Raw genomic sequence first — 16,273 nt, forward strand, 5'->3', positions numbered from 1 at the left:
TAGGATCATACAGAATGTACTGGACATGCACATAGATATTGATTCATAAAACTAAGTTTTTCCAACTTCCCATTGATGTTCATTAGTTACTGACCACATATTGATTTGATGTATAAGGAGATCACTGATCCATCTGTTCATTTCTAAAAAGGCCTGAACAAAAAGCATATTTATACCTTTTTGAGACTGAATGAATGGCAACCTTCAATTTGAAAGTAAAATAAAAATACACACCTATCAAGCCATAACCAATGATCACCCAAAACCTTGCCCTTCATTTTATCAAAGTTAGGCAAACAGCACCTATATTTGACAATCTAAGACTTCCGAAAGATATCAACATTTTCCAATTGTTCATTGCACAAAAAATTGGTGACTTCTGCCTATTGCCTGACAACATTTGGAGGATGAGGGCAAAAAAGGAGGTTAGGAGGTACACAAGGGCCATATGGCACAGGTAGAGTGCAGACAAAGTCTATAGTGGGGGTGGGTGCGTAGCCAGAGCCACATGAGAATAATTTTGGCATTTCTGATGATGTATTCATGACACCTGGACTGTATGTTGCAGGACCTGGATAGGAATAATAATGTATTTTTTCCATATAGATAATGTCTGATGCTACAAAACCACTTGACCAACAGAATTTTTCTCCTGTTGTAAAAGATGTAAGTATTCTGATCTAGATTATTTTATTCTCCCCCCCCCCCCCCCCCCCCCTCCAGTTTAGAGTGCTGCATAGATTTAGTTAAAGTTAAACATGTTTGTTGTTATTCCAGGCAGTGATTGCATCCAATTCCTCATTGACACCAAAGTACAAATATATACAGAAGCTTAGAGAAAGCAGGTATAGTATTTTATTTATATTTAATTTTTATTTTTTTATATACAGTGCCTTGCGAAAGTATTCGGCCCCCTTGAACTTTTCAACCTTTTGCCACATTTCAGGCTTCAAACATAAAGATATAAAATTTTTATTTTTTGTGAAGAATCACCAACAAGTGGGACACAATTGTGAAGTGGAACGAAATCTATTGGATTTTTGAAACTTTTTTTAACTAATAAAAAAATGAAAAGTGGGGCGTGCAAAATTATTCGCCCCCCTTGTGTTAATACTTTGTAGAGCCACCTTTTGCTGCGATTACAGCTGCAAGTCGCTTGGGGTATGTCTCTATCAGTTTTGCACATCGAGAGACTGAAATTCTTGCCCATTCTTCCTTGCAAAACAGCTCGAGCTCAGTGAGGTTGGATGGAGAGCGTTTGTGAACAGCAGTTTTCAGCTCTTTCCACAGATTCTCGATTGGATTCAGGTCTGGACTTTGACTTGGCCATTCTAACACCTGGATACGTTTATTTGTGAACCATTCCTTTGTAGATTTTGCTGTATGTTTGGGATCATTGTCTTGTTGGAAGATAAATCTCCGTCCCAGTTCCAGATCTTTTGCAGACTCCAACATGTTTTCATCCAGAATGGTCCTGTATTTGGCTGTATCCATCTTCCCCTCAATTTTTATCCATCTTCCCTGTCCCTGCTGAAGAAAAGCAGGCCCAAACCATGATGCTGCCACCACCATGTTTGACAGTGGGGATGGTGTGTTGCGGCTGATGAGCTGTTTTGCTTTTACGCCAAACATATCATTTTGCATTGTGGGAAAAAAGTTCGATTTTGGTTTCATCTGACCAGAGCACCTTCTTCCACATGTTTGGTGTGTCACCCAGGTGGCTTGTGGCAAACTTTAGACGAGACTTTTTATGGATATCTTTGAGAAATGGCTTTCTTCTTGCCACTCTTCCATAAAGGCCAGATTTGTGCAGTGTGCGACTGATTGTTGTCCTATGGACAGACTCTCCCACCTCAGCTGTAGTTCTCTGCAGTTCATCCAGAGTGATCATGGGCCTCTTGGCTGCATCTCTGATCAGTCTTCTCCTTGTCTGAGCTGAAAGTTTAGCGGGACGGCCAGGTCTTGGTAGATTTGCAGTGGTCTGATACTCCTTCCATTTCAAAATGATCGCTTGCACAGTGCTCCTTGGGATGTTTAAAGCTTGGGAAATCTTTTTTATCCAAATCCGGCTTTAAACTTCTCCACAACAGTATTACGGACCTGCCTGGTGTGTTCCTTGGTCTTCATGATGCTCTCTGCGCTTTCAACAGAACCCTGAGACTATCACAGAGCAGGTGCATTTATACAGAGACTTGCTTACACACAGGTGGATTCTATTTATCACCATCAGTCATTTAGGACAACATTGGATCATTCAGAGATCCTCGCTGAACTTCTGGAGTGAGTTTGCTGCACTGAAAGTAAAGGGGCCGAATAATTTTACATGCACCACTTTTCAGTTTTTTATTTGCTAAAAAAGTTTAAATTATCCAATAGATTTCGTTCCACTTCACAATTGTGTCCCACTTGTTGGTGATTCTTCACAAAAAATTAAAATTTTATATCTTTGTTTGAAGCCTGAAATGTGGCAAAAGGTTGAAAAGTGCAAGGGGGCCGAATACTTTCACAAGGCACTGTATAATGCATGTGTACATGTGATAAGAGTACTGTAATATTATCAGTGTTAATTTGTTAGAACCCTTGTTACAATGCACAACAATTTAGCTTTTCTTTTTTTTTTTTTTCCAGTGCAGGTCTGTTAGTGAAAGCAATGCAATTCCCTATGTGTATTCTTATTCTATCTCAGCAATGGTTATACAACAGCAGGGATGCCAAACAGGAGATGAACTCTAAAAGCTATGCCCAAAAAAGATCTTACTTTAAATCTCCTGAGACTAGCAGCCAGAGCCCTAGTTATCACTAGAGACACATAGCCACAGGATTGTTTAGGTATGCTCATGTACTAGGAAATGTAATATTTTTAAGGAAAGCCAAGGCAAGTGTAATGGGTTTATTTATTTATTTTTTTTTTTTGGGGGGGGTACTGCTTGGGCATGATTAATACTTCTAGATGTTCTCTATAACCTAACAATACTTCACTTTTTGAATTCAAGTCCTCTGGTCCTCTTTAAAGTCACAGTAAAGGTTGGATTTGCAGCGGATTCGGCACTGCATCTAAATCGCAAGCTGTCCACGTGAACCGATTGTGGAGTTAAGGAGAACCCGCATTTGGTTTGCAAAACGCAGTGTGATTTGCAAAAGCTGATCCGATTCTGGTGCGAAAAAAAAAAAGGGTCCTGCGCCAGTTTGGTGTGAATGCGCTGCACATTGAGCCATTCAAATCCATGGCTCAAATTGCACCCCAGAGACACCCCATTTAATTCGCACAGCAATGTGCTGTGATTCCTGTGTGAGTTACATGTGGTATCTTGCATAGCAGTAGTGTGAACCCAGGGTAAAAGCCCCAAATGCGTAGTTACTCCTTTTTTTTTTTAAAATTAGTTTTGTCTAATGCACAAGATTTTCCATCAAATTAACATCTGCTTAATGTTTTTAGTTTGCATACTCTTTAGTTTCTATGGTTACCTAGTTCAAATAGTAAAGACATATTCTCTATAGTAATTTTTTATTAATTTTTTTACATTGCCTCCTAATAACATTAAACTTGAACAGTTTTTACTTTGTGTGGTGTTACATAGATAAGTGACATTTATAAAAAGGATTTGATAAAGGCAAAGTGTAGAGACACTGTTGTTAATAAGATGAAGATGGGATTGTATTGAAGCTATCAGATAAACAGAGATGTATAAAAAAAAATGATCTTGATAGTTTTATAAAAAAAATAAAAAATACACTGTGGCTGAACATAAACATATGTGCACTAAAAAGATAGGGACATCAGTCAGTGCTTTTTGTTGGCCTTGCCACTTTCACTATTGATTTCTGTCCTTGCCATATAAGCCTCTACCCATGCTTGCTTTAATAAATTTCTCAAGCTGGCATAACTGTTGTCTTTGTAAATATCGACATATAAATATTTGTGCTTAAATATGATCTAACCATATGAAAATATTCTACGTCTCTCGAGATGTCCTAATCTACCGTATTTTTCATAAGGCACACCTAGAGGAGGAAAACGAGAGAAAAAAATATTCTGAACCAAATGGTGTACTAAAATATTTACCAGTGCCAATACAATGCAACCTGACTTGTGCCTGGCGGGGATGTCATACCATCCACCTTCCACTCGGAAGACAGAGCACCCGGCGTACTCCATTCGGCCACTCGGACTGCTCTGTCTTTTGTCTGACAGGCTCGGCCAGGATATCACCCTGCGCCCTTGAGAGACAGTTGGCCCAGTATTGTGACTTGGGGGGGGGGGGGGGAAATAAGTGCGTCTTGTGAAGCGAAAAATATGGTGTGTAGTTTTAGGGTGAATTCACACTATAACAGACAGCTGCTGAAATGCTAGGGGCCTGCGGTAGTGGGCAGTGTTGTGTGTAATTCAGCGCATCACACAGCTCCCTTTTTTTTTTTTTTTTTTTTTTTTCCCTTCCACAAACTTTTTTGAAGTCACTGTATGGCAGTGCACTGCTATACGGGTCCATGTGGTTCTTTACAGCGTGCTGCGATATAATGCAGCATGTCTGCATTTTATTGCCCCACACTGCAGCACAGCTTCAGGCTGTGTTGCAGTGTGAATGAAACACACAGAAAACAATTGTTTTCTGTGTGTCCTTGCGGTGACAGGCATTTTACAATGCAGTGTTAGTGTAGTGAGTGTTTATAGTGTCTTTTTTTCCCTCTCTTTGTAAATGAAAGAATTGAATTGAACAAAGTTCTGTCTCAACCACAGAGAATATGCTCAACTAATGACAATGGGAGCCAAGAAAAGGATACTGGTGCTCGGATCTGGTTATGTTTCTGGACCTGTTATAAGCTACCTTACAAGAGATCCTAATGTTGAGATAACAGCAGGTGATTATGTGTGATCCTTCTGCCAGTTAACTTGAAATGTTTGTATCTCTTGCACTAAAGAAATTCTGTGCTTTGCCGGAACCATGATAATAACACGTTTTATTGATGGCCATCAACATTAGGAGTTAACACTTACCCTCTGTGAGGGTTTTTAAATGAAAAAGTTGTAACTTGCCAAGGGCTATGCATGTACCCTCCACCCCTCCATGTAACAGTACTTGGACTATATACAGAATAATCTCTGTGCTGTGGAGAATCAAAACAATCCAAAATCTACTATTTATTTACAAAAAAAACTTGAATGAGTTTAATATTACCATGTATTTGTTATCTCTCACTGCTGCCACCATACAAATATATAAACAGTAATTAAAGTGTAAGCAGATGCTCACTGCAATATGGCACTGATTTATGCTCTATTTTAGGCTTTCACCCATAGTAACTAAAAAGTCCATAAATAAAGACCACCAAAATTGTGCAAAATAAGTGTTGAAATCTTCTTCCGTTGAGATAGTTATAAATCACACACCACCTCACCTGCACTGGTGAACCCTCTCCCTCAGCAGGTATACACTCACCAAATCGCAATGTCTCCCACTCTCCTGGTTGGCATAAAACACCTATGTGAATATTAAGCCATTCAGGTATCAAGTGTCCCCAGGATTCAAAAATGGCCATTATTATGTGAAAAAAGCAAAGATCTCCTCCACTGGTACAGTAACCTAAACATCGTTGACTAGTAGAAAACCAATCGCATGTTAAAAGCAATCAAATTGCATGTTAATCAAAGGTTCAGGCTCTGTCTCTTTATGTGATAGACTTATGTTGGTGTCTCGCCACCTCCGAACGCCACGCACTAGCTCCACGTCTACTTCTGGTTTCGGTCCTTTCTACTTGTCAATGCATTTTTAGTTTACTTGGTTACTGTACCATTGGAGGATATCTTTGTTTTTTTCACATCAGAATGGCCATCCTGGGAAGATACTTGGGGATGTTTTATACCTGAACAGCTGAATATTCTCACAAGTGTTTTATGCCAACCATGAGAGTGGAAGGCATTGCCATTTGGTGGGTGTATACCTGTGGGGCGAGGGATCACCAGTGCACACTAGGTGATGTGTGATTGATCTTTATCTCAACTAGAAAAGATTTCAACACTGTTATTTTGCACAATATTGGTGGCCCTTATTTATGGACTGTTTGGTTACTATGGATAAAAGCCTATAATAGAGCAAAAATCACAGCGCCATTTTGGTGTGAGAATCTGCTTGCACATTGAGTACAGTACTTGGACTATGTCAGGTGTTACACCAGGCTCATGTGTGTTTTATAATTATTGTATTCTGTCCCGAGAGATGTCCCCCCCCCCCCCTCTTGTTCCACTATGCAGATTAATCTGTATACGTGTGGTTTATTACGCTGATATGGGTGCACCCGTCCGCTTCCTCCTTCAGTCTATTTAAAAAAAAACTAAAAAAGTTTGTTTATTAAAAGGAAATATTCTGCTAGTAGGCTTTTAAAGTAATTCTATGCTTTTACTTGCAAAAATTGTTGACATGGCCTCTTTAAATAATCTGTTGGGTGGATCAAATCCTTTCCTGAATGATAAACCTCCTAAGCTACTGGCACACAACCAATCACTAAGCGTTTGGTCATGTGACTGGCCAGCATTAGGGCCCAGGCCAGCCTTGTCCACGCTGGCTTCTTAATGTGATAATGGGTAACAGAAGGCATGAAATGCTGTACAAACATTTGCTTGTGAAACTACTACTACTTCAATGTAAATATTTCATGCCTTCTGTTACTCCAGTATAGGAAATGGGGTAGGCTTTTTAAGAATTTTAAAAATGATAGAGGTGTCAACTTTATTACATTATTATTTTCTTAGCATAATATAATGTAATATGTGACAGGAATGTTTTTATTTGATTAGCTACTGCACAGCCATACACAACAGTGTATATGATAGACGTATAACTATTTATTGGTTTTCATTTTCTGGAATTCTTTTTCCTTCCATCAGTTTCCATGATAAAAGAACAGGTGGATCACTTGGCAAAAAAGTACAACAACACGACACCACTTGCTATGGATGTCCTGAAGAGTGAAGAGAAGCTGTCTTCTATAGTAAAGAAACACGATCTTGTTATCAGGTTACTATTGGCTTTTTTATGGGGAATGACCTGCTTTTGTTGATATCCTTCTCTTAATTTATGTCCTATTGAGCGATAGCGGGAGACAATCTACAAGACAGTGCTCCAAACAAAATAACAGAATCCAAGAAATTATTCAAAGTTCCATATTCTGTAGCTGTCGGCTACAGTTTTAAGATATTTAGTAACAAAGGTACAGCTTTCTTCCCCTTGTAGCTGATACTTTACACTCCTATTTATAAAATTGTTTCCAGAAAGGGTTATGTTTTTGCCCATAGCAGTCAGCCATGCTATCTCGTGAGTATGGGATGGTAAAAGAGAATATGCTTGCTCTGGGCAGCAAGGGCTGTTCTTTTTATAGACCCTGATCTGAAAGATCCCAAACATCATCCAAGGCATAATAGTTTAGTGTAGACAATTGTGGGAAAGTGTGACAAAGACCATTGGTAATGTTGAAAAATAAAATATGATCGCAAATAAAATAAACATGAATAATATATTTAATAACAAAAAATGCTTTCCAAAATGGTTTGCTTAAAGAACTATCATCAGAAGAAAATAAAGCTTGTTAAACTCCCAGGCAATTCTGGGTACTCAGTACTTGTCCCCATCTAAATCCATGAGGGGCACCACACAGCCATATAGTGTAATACCTTGTAATAACAGCAGTAAATAATGTGCACAATGTAGCACATCTTTTTCTCAATAAAAAAGGGCAGGGGGATCATCAAAGAATGGAGGAGCAGTGGATGGAACGCATCGGGGGGACTGCTGCAGCCGCTGGGAGTTGCTCACAGGTGCCCCTATATAAGGATCTCTGGAACCGCTGTTATGTCCAGTCTCGGAGACTGATGGAGACGTGACTTGTCTCCTAAACACATTTCCCATGATTAACAGTGGTGTGACAACTCTCTGCAGGAACACTTGGCTAATTAGTGGCAGTTCCAGAGATACTTATACTTATACTGGCACCTGTGAGCATGATATTATCTTCGTTTTGATCAGCCATGGTTTCCAGCCTCTGGTCATTACAGCACCTAGAATCACTGAACAGCCAGTTTCTTGAATGTGTGTGCCGGGAACATGGCATTTGGACTTGCCAGGAAGTGGGAGCGGGTACCTGTCAAAATTAGGTTTTGACAGGTACTCATGTGGCAGTGGAGGGTGCAGACAAGCGGAGCTTCCCCTTTTGGATGGAGCTCAGCTTTTAAGATACCATGTGGCTGTTCAGCATTTCATTACTAAAAACAGACTTTTTTTTTTTTTTTTTTTTTTAGATTCCATTCAGCTAAATTTGGGACACTATAGAAATTTTCCACATCTAAACCCATGCAGAAGTTTACCTTTGTTGTCGAACAACTAGCCCAGCCCCCTGTCTAGCTATCGTGGACACTAATCAACCGATTATATCAACCATTGGATTTCTGAGTGACAACTTGGGATTTCAAGGGGCGTAACAGGCAGTGCCCACAGACTGTACAGCCCCCACCTCCCACTCTTGTGCAGTGCAGTCTCCTCATCTATCCTGTTTTAGTTTTCACTGAGTCCAGATCTGCAGCCAACTATTTAGGGCACAGAAGATGGAAACAATCAGCTTATGTTGTGAAAGATTGCAGCTGTAGAAACGGGCTTTCACAACAACACAAACTGAGAACCGCAAAAGCCAGGTACCAAACTAGACTATCTCAGACAAGCATAGTACCTAGCTTTTGATGGCTTGTATTTTTATGAATGAAACTCCTTTTTTCTCTTTCTACAATCATTAAAAACACAAGCTGACAGTTTCCATCCTCTCTGGGATAGAGACTCGTTACTGCAGAATGGAGAGGGGGCAGGGCTCAGCCGTAACGCCACCCATTGGGACACCCATATTTTTAGGATTCAGAAGGGTTGGAGGTCCAGCCAGCAGTACCAGAAAAAGATGTATCTTTTTGAACTTCCACAGCTTGGAATGTAATGGATCAAGTGCTATAGGCACAGGAACCCCATCAAGATTGATCAATCTTTTGTTTTCTTCTTGTGATAGTTATTGCTTTACAGTTGAAGATGTGTATACAGTACATTTTACTTGTATTATGTTGCACCTTAGCTGAGGCAGCTTAATATGACATAAGATGTGAAGTTATAATAAGATGCTTCTTTTTATTGTTCTTCTCGGTTTCAATCTGCTTTCATGCCATTCAGTTTACTGCCCTATTCTGCACATCCGATAGTTGCAAGAAAATGCATTAAGGAGAAGGTAAACCTGGTGACTGCCAGCTATTTGACTCCTTCTATGAAAGAGCTGCAGCAAAGGTATGCTACATTTATGGCAGTCTTTTTTTTCCTTTAGACTTTTTTCTTTTCTTTTTCTAATCCTGAAACCACAGCTTTCAAATCAACAGTAATAAGCTTGTATCGGCGAGTTAGGAGAAACCATATACAATTAAATATAAACTGTTTCAAGATAACCTGAAGTGCATTTGTTGGTCATTTATAGATCTTCTTGTGTTCTGTTTTCCTTTTGTGTTGCATACCTTCTCAGTAGGTAAGTAGTAACAATGGCACCTAACTGCACAGTGCTTCTTTTCTGTCATTTGTCTGGCATAGTGATCATGGCTTTGGTCTTAGTCATCAGACTGCAATCCATGCTGCCTTAGGTTTCAGGAAAGATTAAATATAGTTTGAATTAAACTATTGGCCCTTTAGTCCACTTTTTTCAGTGAGTTGGCGTGACTCAAAATGTGCTCTACAAAACTGTGGAGCATAACCTTAAAGGGCTAAAGTGTTATTTTTTTTTATCTCCCTTCTGGTTGATCAATATACTTTTCAAGGATTTAACAAACTTTGTAATTGTAATTCCTCTGGTTTATGCTGTTTGTTCCATGCTGTCGTGTGGATACTGATTCTGAATGGGAGTGAATTAATTTTAATCAGCTGGTATACTGTGTGTTCTGATGAGTGCCTGCATCCCTTAAGATGTGATTAACTCTTAGCCTAGGTTTATATTATTGGATGCTCACTTCACAGGTATGCAGCCCATTCATTTTAATGGGCTGCTCTACCTACGAGAAATGCCAATAAGGAGTCCCAGAAACTTTTCTAAAATCCTGCCGCGTGATACTGTGGCATCATGCGGTTTTGCGCAAATGAAAATACCCTGCATTTTCTGATGTGTGGGGGTGCCATTAATAATTGATGGCACCCCGTGCGTCTGCTAAAGAGCAGTGCGTTTGTCCTGTGGCTTGGGAATGCGTGTGATTATGCACATGTTCCCCACCTTACACATATGTGAACCTAACATTAGGGAGCATCTCACCAATAATGAAATTTTTTGTTGTAGTGGATGCCTAAAAGTTGACTCTTATTTTAGAGCAAAGTTCTTCATCCAAGCAGGAATTCAGCTTTCTGGGAGTGCTCTGTACACCTACTGTGCACAGAACACCTCCAGGTTGCCATATTGCATTGCATTTTAAAGCAAATTACAATGCTTCTGTTTGAAAATTACAATATGATTTGTGTAGCATATGTATATTCTGTAATAATATTTTTTATCTGCTATATTTTATCTCCATGAAAGTTAAGTTACCCTTTTAAGTTGGAACTAATGCATTTGTACAGAAGTAAACTTTATTCAGTTCTCTAAATTTTAGGGTGCTTTTATATACTGGTAGTTTCATTATTAGTCATTTTAGGCCATTGCTTATATAAAGACGGGGCAATGTATGGAGAAAAGCTGACGGGAATCAGTATGGAATGGCCAGGATGGCAGATTGTGTATTATGACAACCACAACAGAAATATTAACCTCTTCATGCAGACCGTACGCAAATATGCAGCCCCACTGGACTAGGCTTTTTCTGTAGGGGCACATGTTTCTGTATCTCCCTTTGTGCAACTAACATACACATATGTGGTATTGCTGTGATTGTCAGGAGCAGGAGAATTTTATTTAGGTTATTCTTTGGTAGAAGGTTATGGTAGTAGCGAGAAATATACAGTTACATTAAAAAAAATGTATTACTATTTTTGGCCCGTTTTTCCTTTGATTAAAAAAAAAAAAATCTGGTGATTATCCATTACCATTTACCACCAAACGAGAGCCTAATTTGTTGTGAAAAAATTGGGGTATAAGCTACAAAGCAGACATATTTTAATAAATGAAATTTGTTATTCCGGAGGTTTATTTGGAGGAATAAAAAACCACGAATAAGCTGGGGGATACTCACTAGAGACAAGACACAAGGGGGATTAGGGGCCCCGGATATAAAAACATACCATCAAGCAATTCTAACAGCACGGGTAGTGGAATGGGTAAAAGATAACAAAGAAAAAAGCTGGGTTAAACTAGAAAAATAGATAAGTAAAGCTTCATTGGGTAAAGAAATTTGGATTTCGACACATTTAAGAGACTTAGGTGTGCATACGCACAAAATCATGTGGGCTTCTATGTTAACTTAGGGTTCATAAAAAACAAAAAATGGGAGTATAACTCCCCTTTAATTCCCCTAGGGGATACTAAGTATTTCACACCTGGGAAGGATAGGGTATTTAGTAGGTGGATTAGAAATAGGGACGCGCAATTAAAGGACATTGTAAATAATTGGAAAATATGCACGTTTGAGGATTTAAAGTTGAAAAAGGAGATGTTATGCCGCGTACACACGTAGCCGACTATCCGGCGGACTTAGTCTGGCAGACTTCTTGCTAGACTGTCCATCCGACTTTCCGAACGGACTACTTGCCCACACACGACACTTTTTCAGCGGACTAATACGGCGTACTTTTGAAATGAACGGACTCGCCCACACACGCGGAGGAAAGTCAGCTCATTTCGAGCGGGTCTCCAGGTAGGCGGGGCCCGTGAAGGAGACGCCGCTGGCCCCGCCACCTGGTATGGACTTAAAGGGGAACCCCTACGCCGAAAAAATCTGCGTGGTGGTTCCCCCCGGGTCCACATCAGACCCTTGTCCAAGCACGCTACCCGGCCGGCCAGGAAAGGGGGGGGGGGACGAGCGAGTGCCCCCCCCCCCTCCTGAGCCGTACCAGTTCGCGTGCCCTCGACATGGGGGGTGCCTTGGGGAAGGGGGGCCGCACGGCCCCCCCACCCCAAAGCACCTTGTCCCCATGTTGATGAGGACAAGGGCCTCTTCCCGACAACCCTGGCCATTGGTTGTCGGGGTCTGCGGGCGGGGGGCTTATCGGAATCCAGTAGCCCCCTTTAATAAGGGGGCCCCCGGATACCACCCCCCCACCCTATGTGAATGAGTATGGGGTACAATGTACCCCTACCCATTCACCTGTGAAAAAAGTACAAAAAAAAAACACAACACAGGGTAAAAATAGTTTATTGCACAGCTCCGGGGGTCTTCCGTCTTGGGGGTCTTCTCGCCGGACTCCTCCGCTATCTTATGCTAGCTCTTTTGCTAGCGGAGGAGCCCAGCTTTCTTCCTCGACGCCGGCCTCTTCTTCCGACTTCAGGGGCCTTTTAAATATGGCGGACTGGCATACACACGGCGGATTGTCCACCGAAATGCGAGTCCGGCAGGAAGATTGGAGTGCAAAACTACTTTCTAAGTCCGCCGTACTTTTGGGTCAAAAAAGTCTGCCGGAGGCTACACACGGGGGGATTGTCCGGCGGACTTGAGTTTGCCGGACTTTTCCACCTGATTGTTTGATCGTGTGTACGCGGCATTAGACATTAACTGGTGGAGGTATGCCCAGCTGAAACATTTTGTTGAGCCCCTCCCTTATCCGATTAGATCCACCGACGATCTGCTCCCTCTGGAGAAATTGTGTGTGGGGACAAAAAGGAGAGGGGTTACAAAGATTTATAAAATACTGATGGCCCTTAAAATTTCAGGACCCCCCGCTTATTTTAGAAGGTGGGATGAAGAGATGGGGACGAGTACCCCCGAGAGAGAGATAAAGAAGATTTTACAGATGCCACATATCTCCCCGGATTGTAGCTTACTGGAAATGAATTATAAATGTATGGCCCGCTGGTACATAACACCAGATAAGCTGCACTGTTTTCAGGCCGGGTTCTCAAATCTATGCTGGAGGGGTTGCCTTGGGGTGGGCTTGATGGCCCACATATGGTGGTCTTGCCCCAAAATAAAACTTTATTGGCAGTCCGTATTATTGATAATAAAGGAAATCACTGGTTACAAAATCCCAGAGGACTTCAGGGTATGCCTACTGCATGGGACCACTATGTCTATCAAATAATCTAGACGATCTTTGTTACCAAGCCTATTAAATGCTGCAAAGTGTTTAATTCCCTGCAACTGGAAAAATCCAGAGGCCCCCTCGCTAAAAAATTGGTTTAGCAAAATCAATAAGATTCATAACTTGGAGTCTCTAAAGTATAGTGGAGAACCAGGTGAGACGAGTTTTATAGAGAGATGGAAAGCATGGGAAAACTATAAACAAACCCCAAGATTTGCCGTAAGGATGACGGAAATAGTAGATTGAAGTGGTAGTTCATGCATATTGAGGAGAGACCATGGGGGGAGGGAGGGGTATAGTGGTTTTTCCCTCCTTTTTATCCCTTTTTTTTTTTATGGCTGTATAAGTTTTGATTAAAGGATGGAGATAAATGGAAGTGGGGGGGAATGAATAAATAAAAATCCCACACAGAAACAAAAGATAAATGCTACAATGATGTTGAAGAGAGTCGGGGCTACGATGAACGTGAGAGTTGATTTGGGGTTCCCCGAACGTGTTCACTGATGTGGCAAAAAAAAAAGCTACAAAGCAGTTGATCGTATGTATGGTTATACTAACACAAGTTTCAAAATTGTGCTTGGGCATTTAGATTTGTTTTACCCTTAGGCGCAAAGGGATTCACATTAATCCAAGCTGTTTTTAGCATCTTCTGCAAGGTTGGCAGGTGAACAGTGGGCAGGTAGGGCAAGATAACACACTGTACTGCATTCAGCAGGTCTCTTACTCAAGGCTATAAACACACAGAGACATGGTGATCATTTCTAGTACAGACTAGCATTGTTGCTAAAAAGATTAAGAAAAAAAAAAGTGAACAAGGGCTGCCAAAATATTTAAATGGAACTAAAGTCCCCCCCCCCCCGTGCAAACACTCTAAAATAACAGGTTAAAAATTGTACACACATGTATGCTTGTAAACTGTTACCTTTTTCATTTCCATATCTTGATATTCATATGCCATCTTAGAGTCTATTCCATTATCCACTATCTTGGCATTAGTACCCTATTTCCCCGAAAATAAGACCTAGTAGATAATGAAGGTATTAATACTGTCTGAGTAAAGTGCTGTAATCGTTCTTTGCAAGGAACTAGGCCTGTAACGGAATTATCCTATCCCCACTTGCAGCCCTCCCTCCTGCTCTTTTATTATTGGCCACTTGTTAATTGTTTGTTTTCCTAAATGCTACTGTCAGCCCTAGGAAAACATAAGGCAGGACTGATAGAGGCCACATTGCTCTGTGTAGTGATATACTCTGTAGGCAAAGGCACATACAGTAATGGCATACTAATAGGGAAGTGTGGAAAGCCTATAACCTTCTAGTTGTGTAGCTTGAACGGCTCAAACTGAGAAGTTATAGTGAATCCTAGGTTACTGCACAGCAACTGGGAAACATTTTGAGAAATCAACAAGGAACACAGACTTGCAAGTGTGCAATGCATGCACTATTTTTATGCAACTTTTATAGTGTTTGCAATAAAAAAACATTTAGTTCTGTGTTAAAGTGGAAGCACGTCGTAGAACAAAATGCTGCAAGATTTGTAAATCAAATATCTTTCCTGCTAAATGAATGCTTCTCTCTTTTTATATAGATGTTCTGTTGATTATATTGGTCGGTGCAATAAGCCCCATTTACATGCATTTCTACAATAAACCGTTTAGAGGCAACTCCACATCCACAACTGAAGAACAATTAAACGCAGAGTAAATGCTTGACATCTTTATTAATAAAGCATTCAGCATTAAACAAACAATAGCCCTTCTGGGTTTCATGCTGCTCATAGTTTTTTTTCTCAGAGTGTTGAGATTGCATGTATGCCTGAGATTATACTGCACCCATAATTAACCACTTCAATACTGGGCACTTAAACACCTTCCTGCCCAGACCAATTTTGAGCTTTCAGCGCTGTCGCACTTTGAATGACAATTACGCGGTCATGCTACACTGTACCCAAATTAAATTTTTGTACCACAAATAGAGCTTTCTTTTGGTGGTATTTGATAACCTCCTACGTTTTTTTTATTTTTTGCTAAACAAATAAAAAAAACTTTGTAAATAAGTAAGTTTTCTCCTTCACTGGGCACTGATGAGGTGGCACTGACTGGCACTGATGAGGTGGCATTGATGGGCACTGCAATGTGGCCCTGACGGGCAACATGGATGGACACTGATAGGTGGCACAAATTGGCACTGATAGCTGGCAGGGATTGGCATGGATAGGTGGCATGGATGGGCACTGATAGGTGGCACGGATGGGCACTGATAGGTGGCATTGTATTGTTTTGTACTAATGGATGCCAATCAGTGCCAAACAATGCATGCTAATCAGTGATGCCCATTGTGGGCACTGATTGGCATCCATTGTGGGCACTGACTGGCATCCCTGGTCAGAGGAGCAGCCGATAGGCTCTCCTCTACTTGCGTCTGACAGATGCGAGTGAGGAAAAGCCGATCACTGGCTCTTCCTATTTACACTGTGATCAGCCGTGATTGGACACGGCTGATCACGTGGTAAAGAGTCTCCGTCAGAGAGACTTTACTGAGATCGTAGTTGCGGGGTGTCAGACTGACACATCGCAACAACGATCGCCGCGATGCGCGCCCCTAGGGGGGCGCGCAGCGGCTCAAAATCCCGAGTATGTCATATGACGCCCAGTCAGGATTTTGAAACCACTTTGCAGCCGTCATTTGCCTATATGGCGGGCGGCAAGTGGTTAACAGACCACAGATCTGATTCTACAAAAGCCCAGGTGCATATTTTTTTAAACCAGGTAAAAACGCCAAAATAAAATATTAAATCTGTGTAGCGCTACCCCCACAGAAGCCGCTGGTACAGCCAGGCACCTGAATTTCTCAGTCACTCCTGACACCAGAAGCAGTCCTTGCAGCTTTGTTTGTTTTATTTAGGAGAATTGAACTCGGATGGGGAAAGGTTATTATGGGATGCTCATTTGATCAGTAGAAACTCTTCAGGGGCACAACCTATATAAATTCAGTATATACAAACTCATCTTCTACCTCCAGCTCAAACTTGCTTGTAGAACTAAAACTCCTAGG

General features: G+C 41.0%; 1 protein-coding gene across 1 annotated transcript in view; it reads left to right on the plus strand.

Moving 5' to 3' along the window:
* Window positions 1-16,273, plus strand: part of AASS (aminoadipate-semialdehyde synthase) — a 156,525-nt gene that overhangs the window by 108,563 nt on the left and 31,689 nt on the right. Inside the window, exons 12-16 of the mRNA XM_077472495.1 lie at window positions 607-666; window positions 778-845; window positions 4,736-4,857; window positions 6,881-7,010; window positions 9,195-9,305. Of these exons, the coding sequence (XP_077328621.1) occupies window positions 607-666; window positions 778-845; window positions 4,736-4,857; window positions 6,881-7,010; window positions 9,195-9,305 (491 nt within the window). The remainder of the gene's footprint in view (window positions 1-606; window positions 667-777; window positions 846-4,735; window positions 4,858-6,880; window positions 7,011-9,194; window positions 9,306-16,273) is intronic.

The sequence above is a fragment of the Lithobates pipiens genome, unplaced genomic scaffold (genome assembly GCF_037356315.1).
Source record: "Lithobates pipiens isolate NorthernLeopardFrog02 unplaced genomic scaffold, aLitPip1_a1.2 Scaffold_8, whole genome shotgun sequence".
In the NCBI taxonomy this organism is placed as follows: Eukaryota; Metazoa; Chordata; class Amphibia; order Anura; family Ranidae; genus Lithobates; species Lithobates pipiens.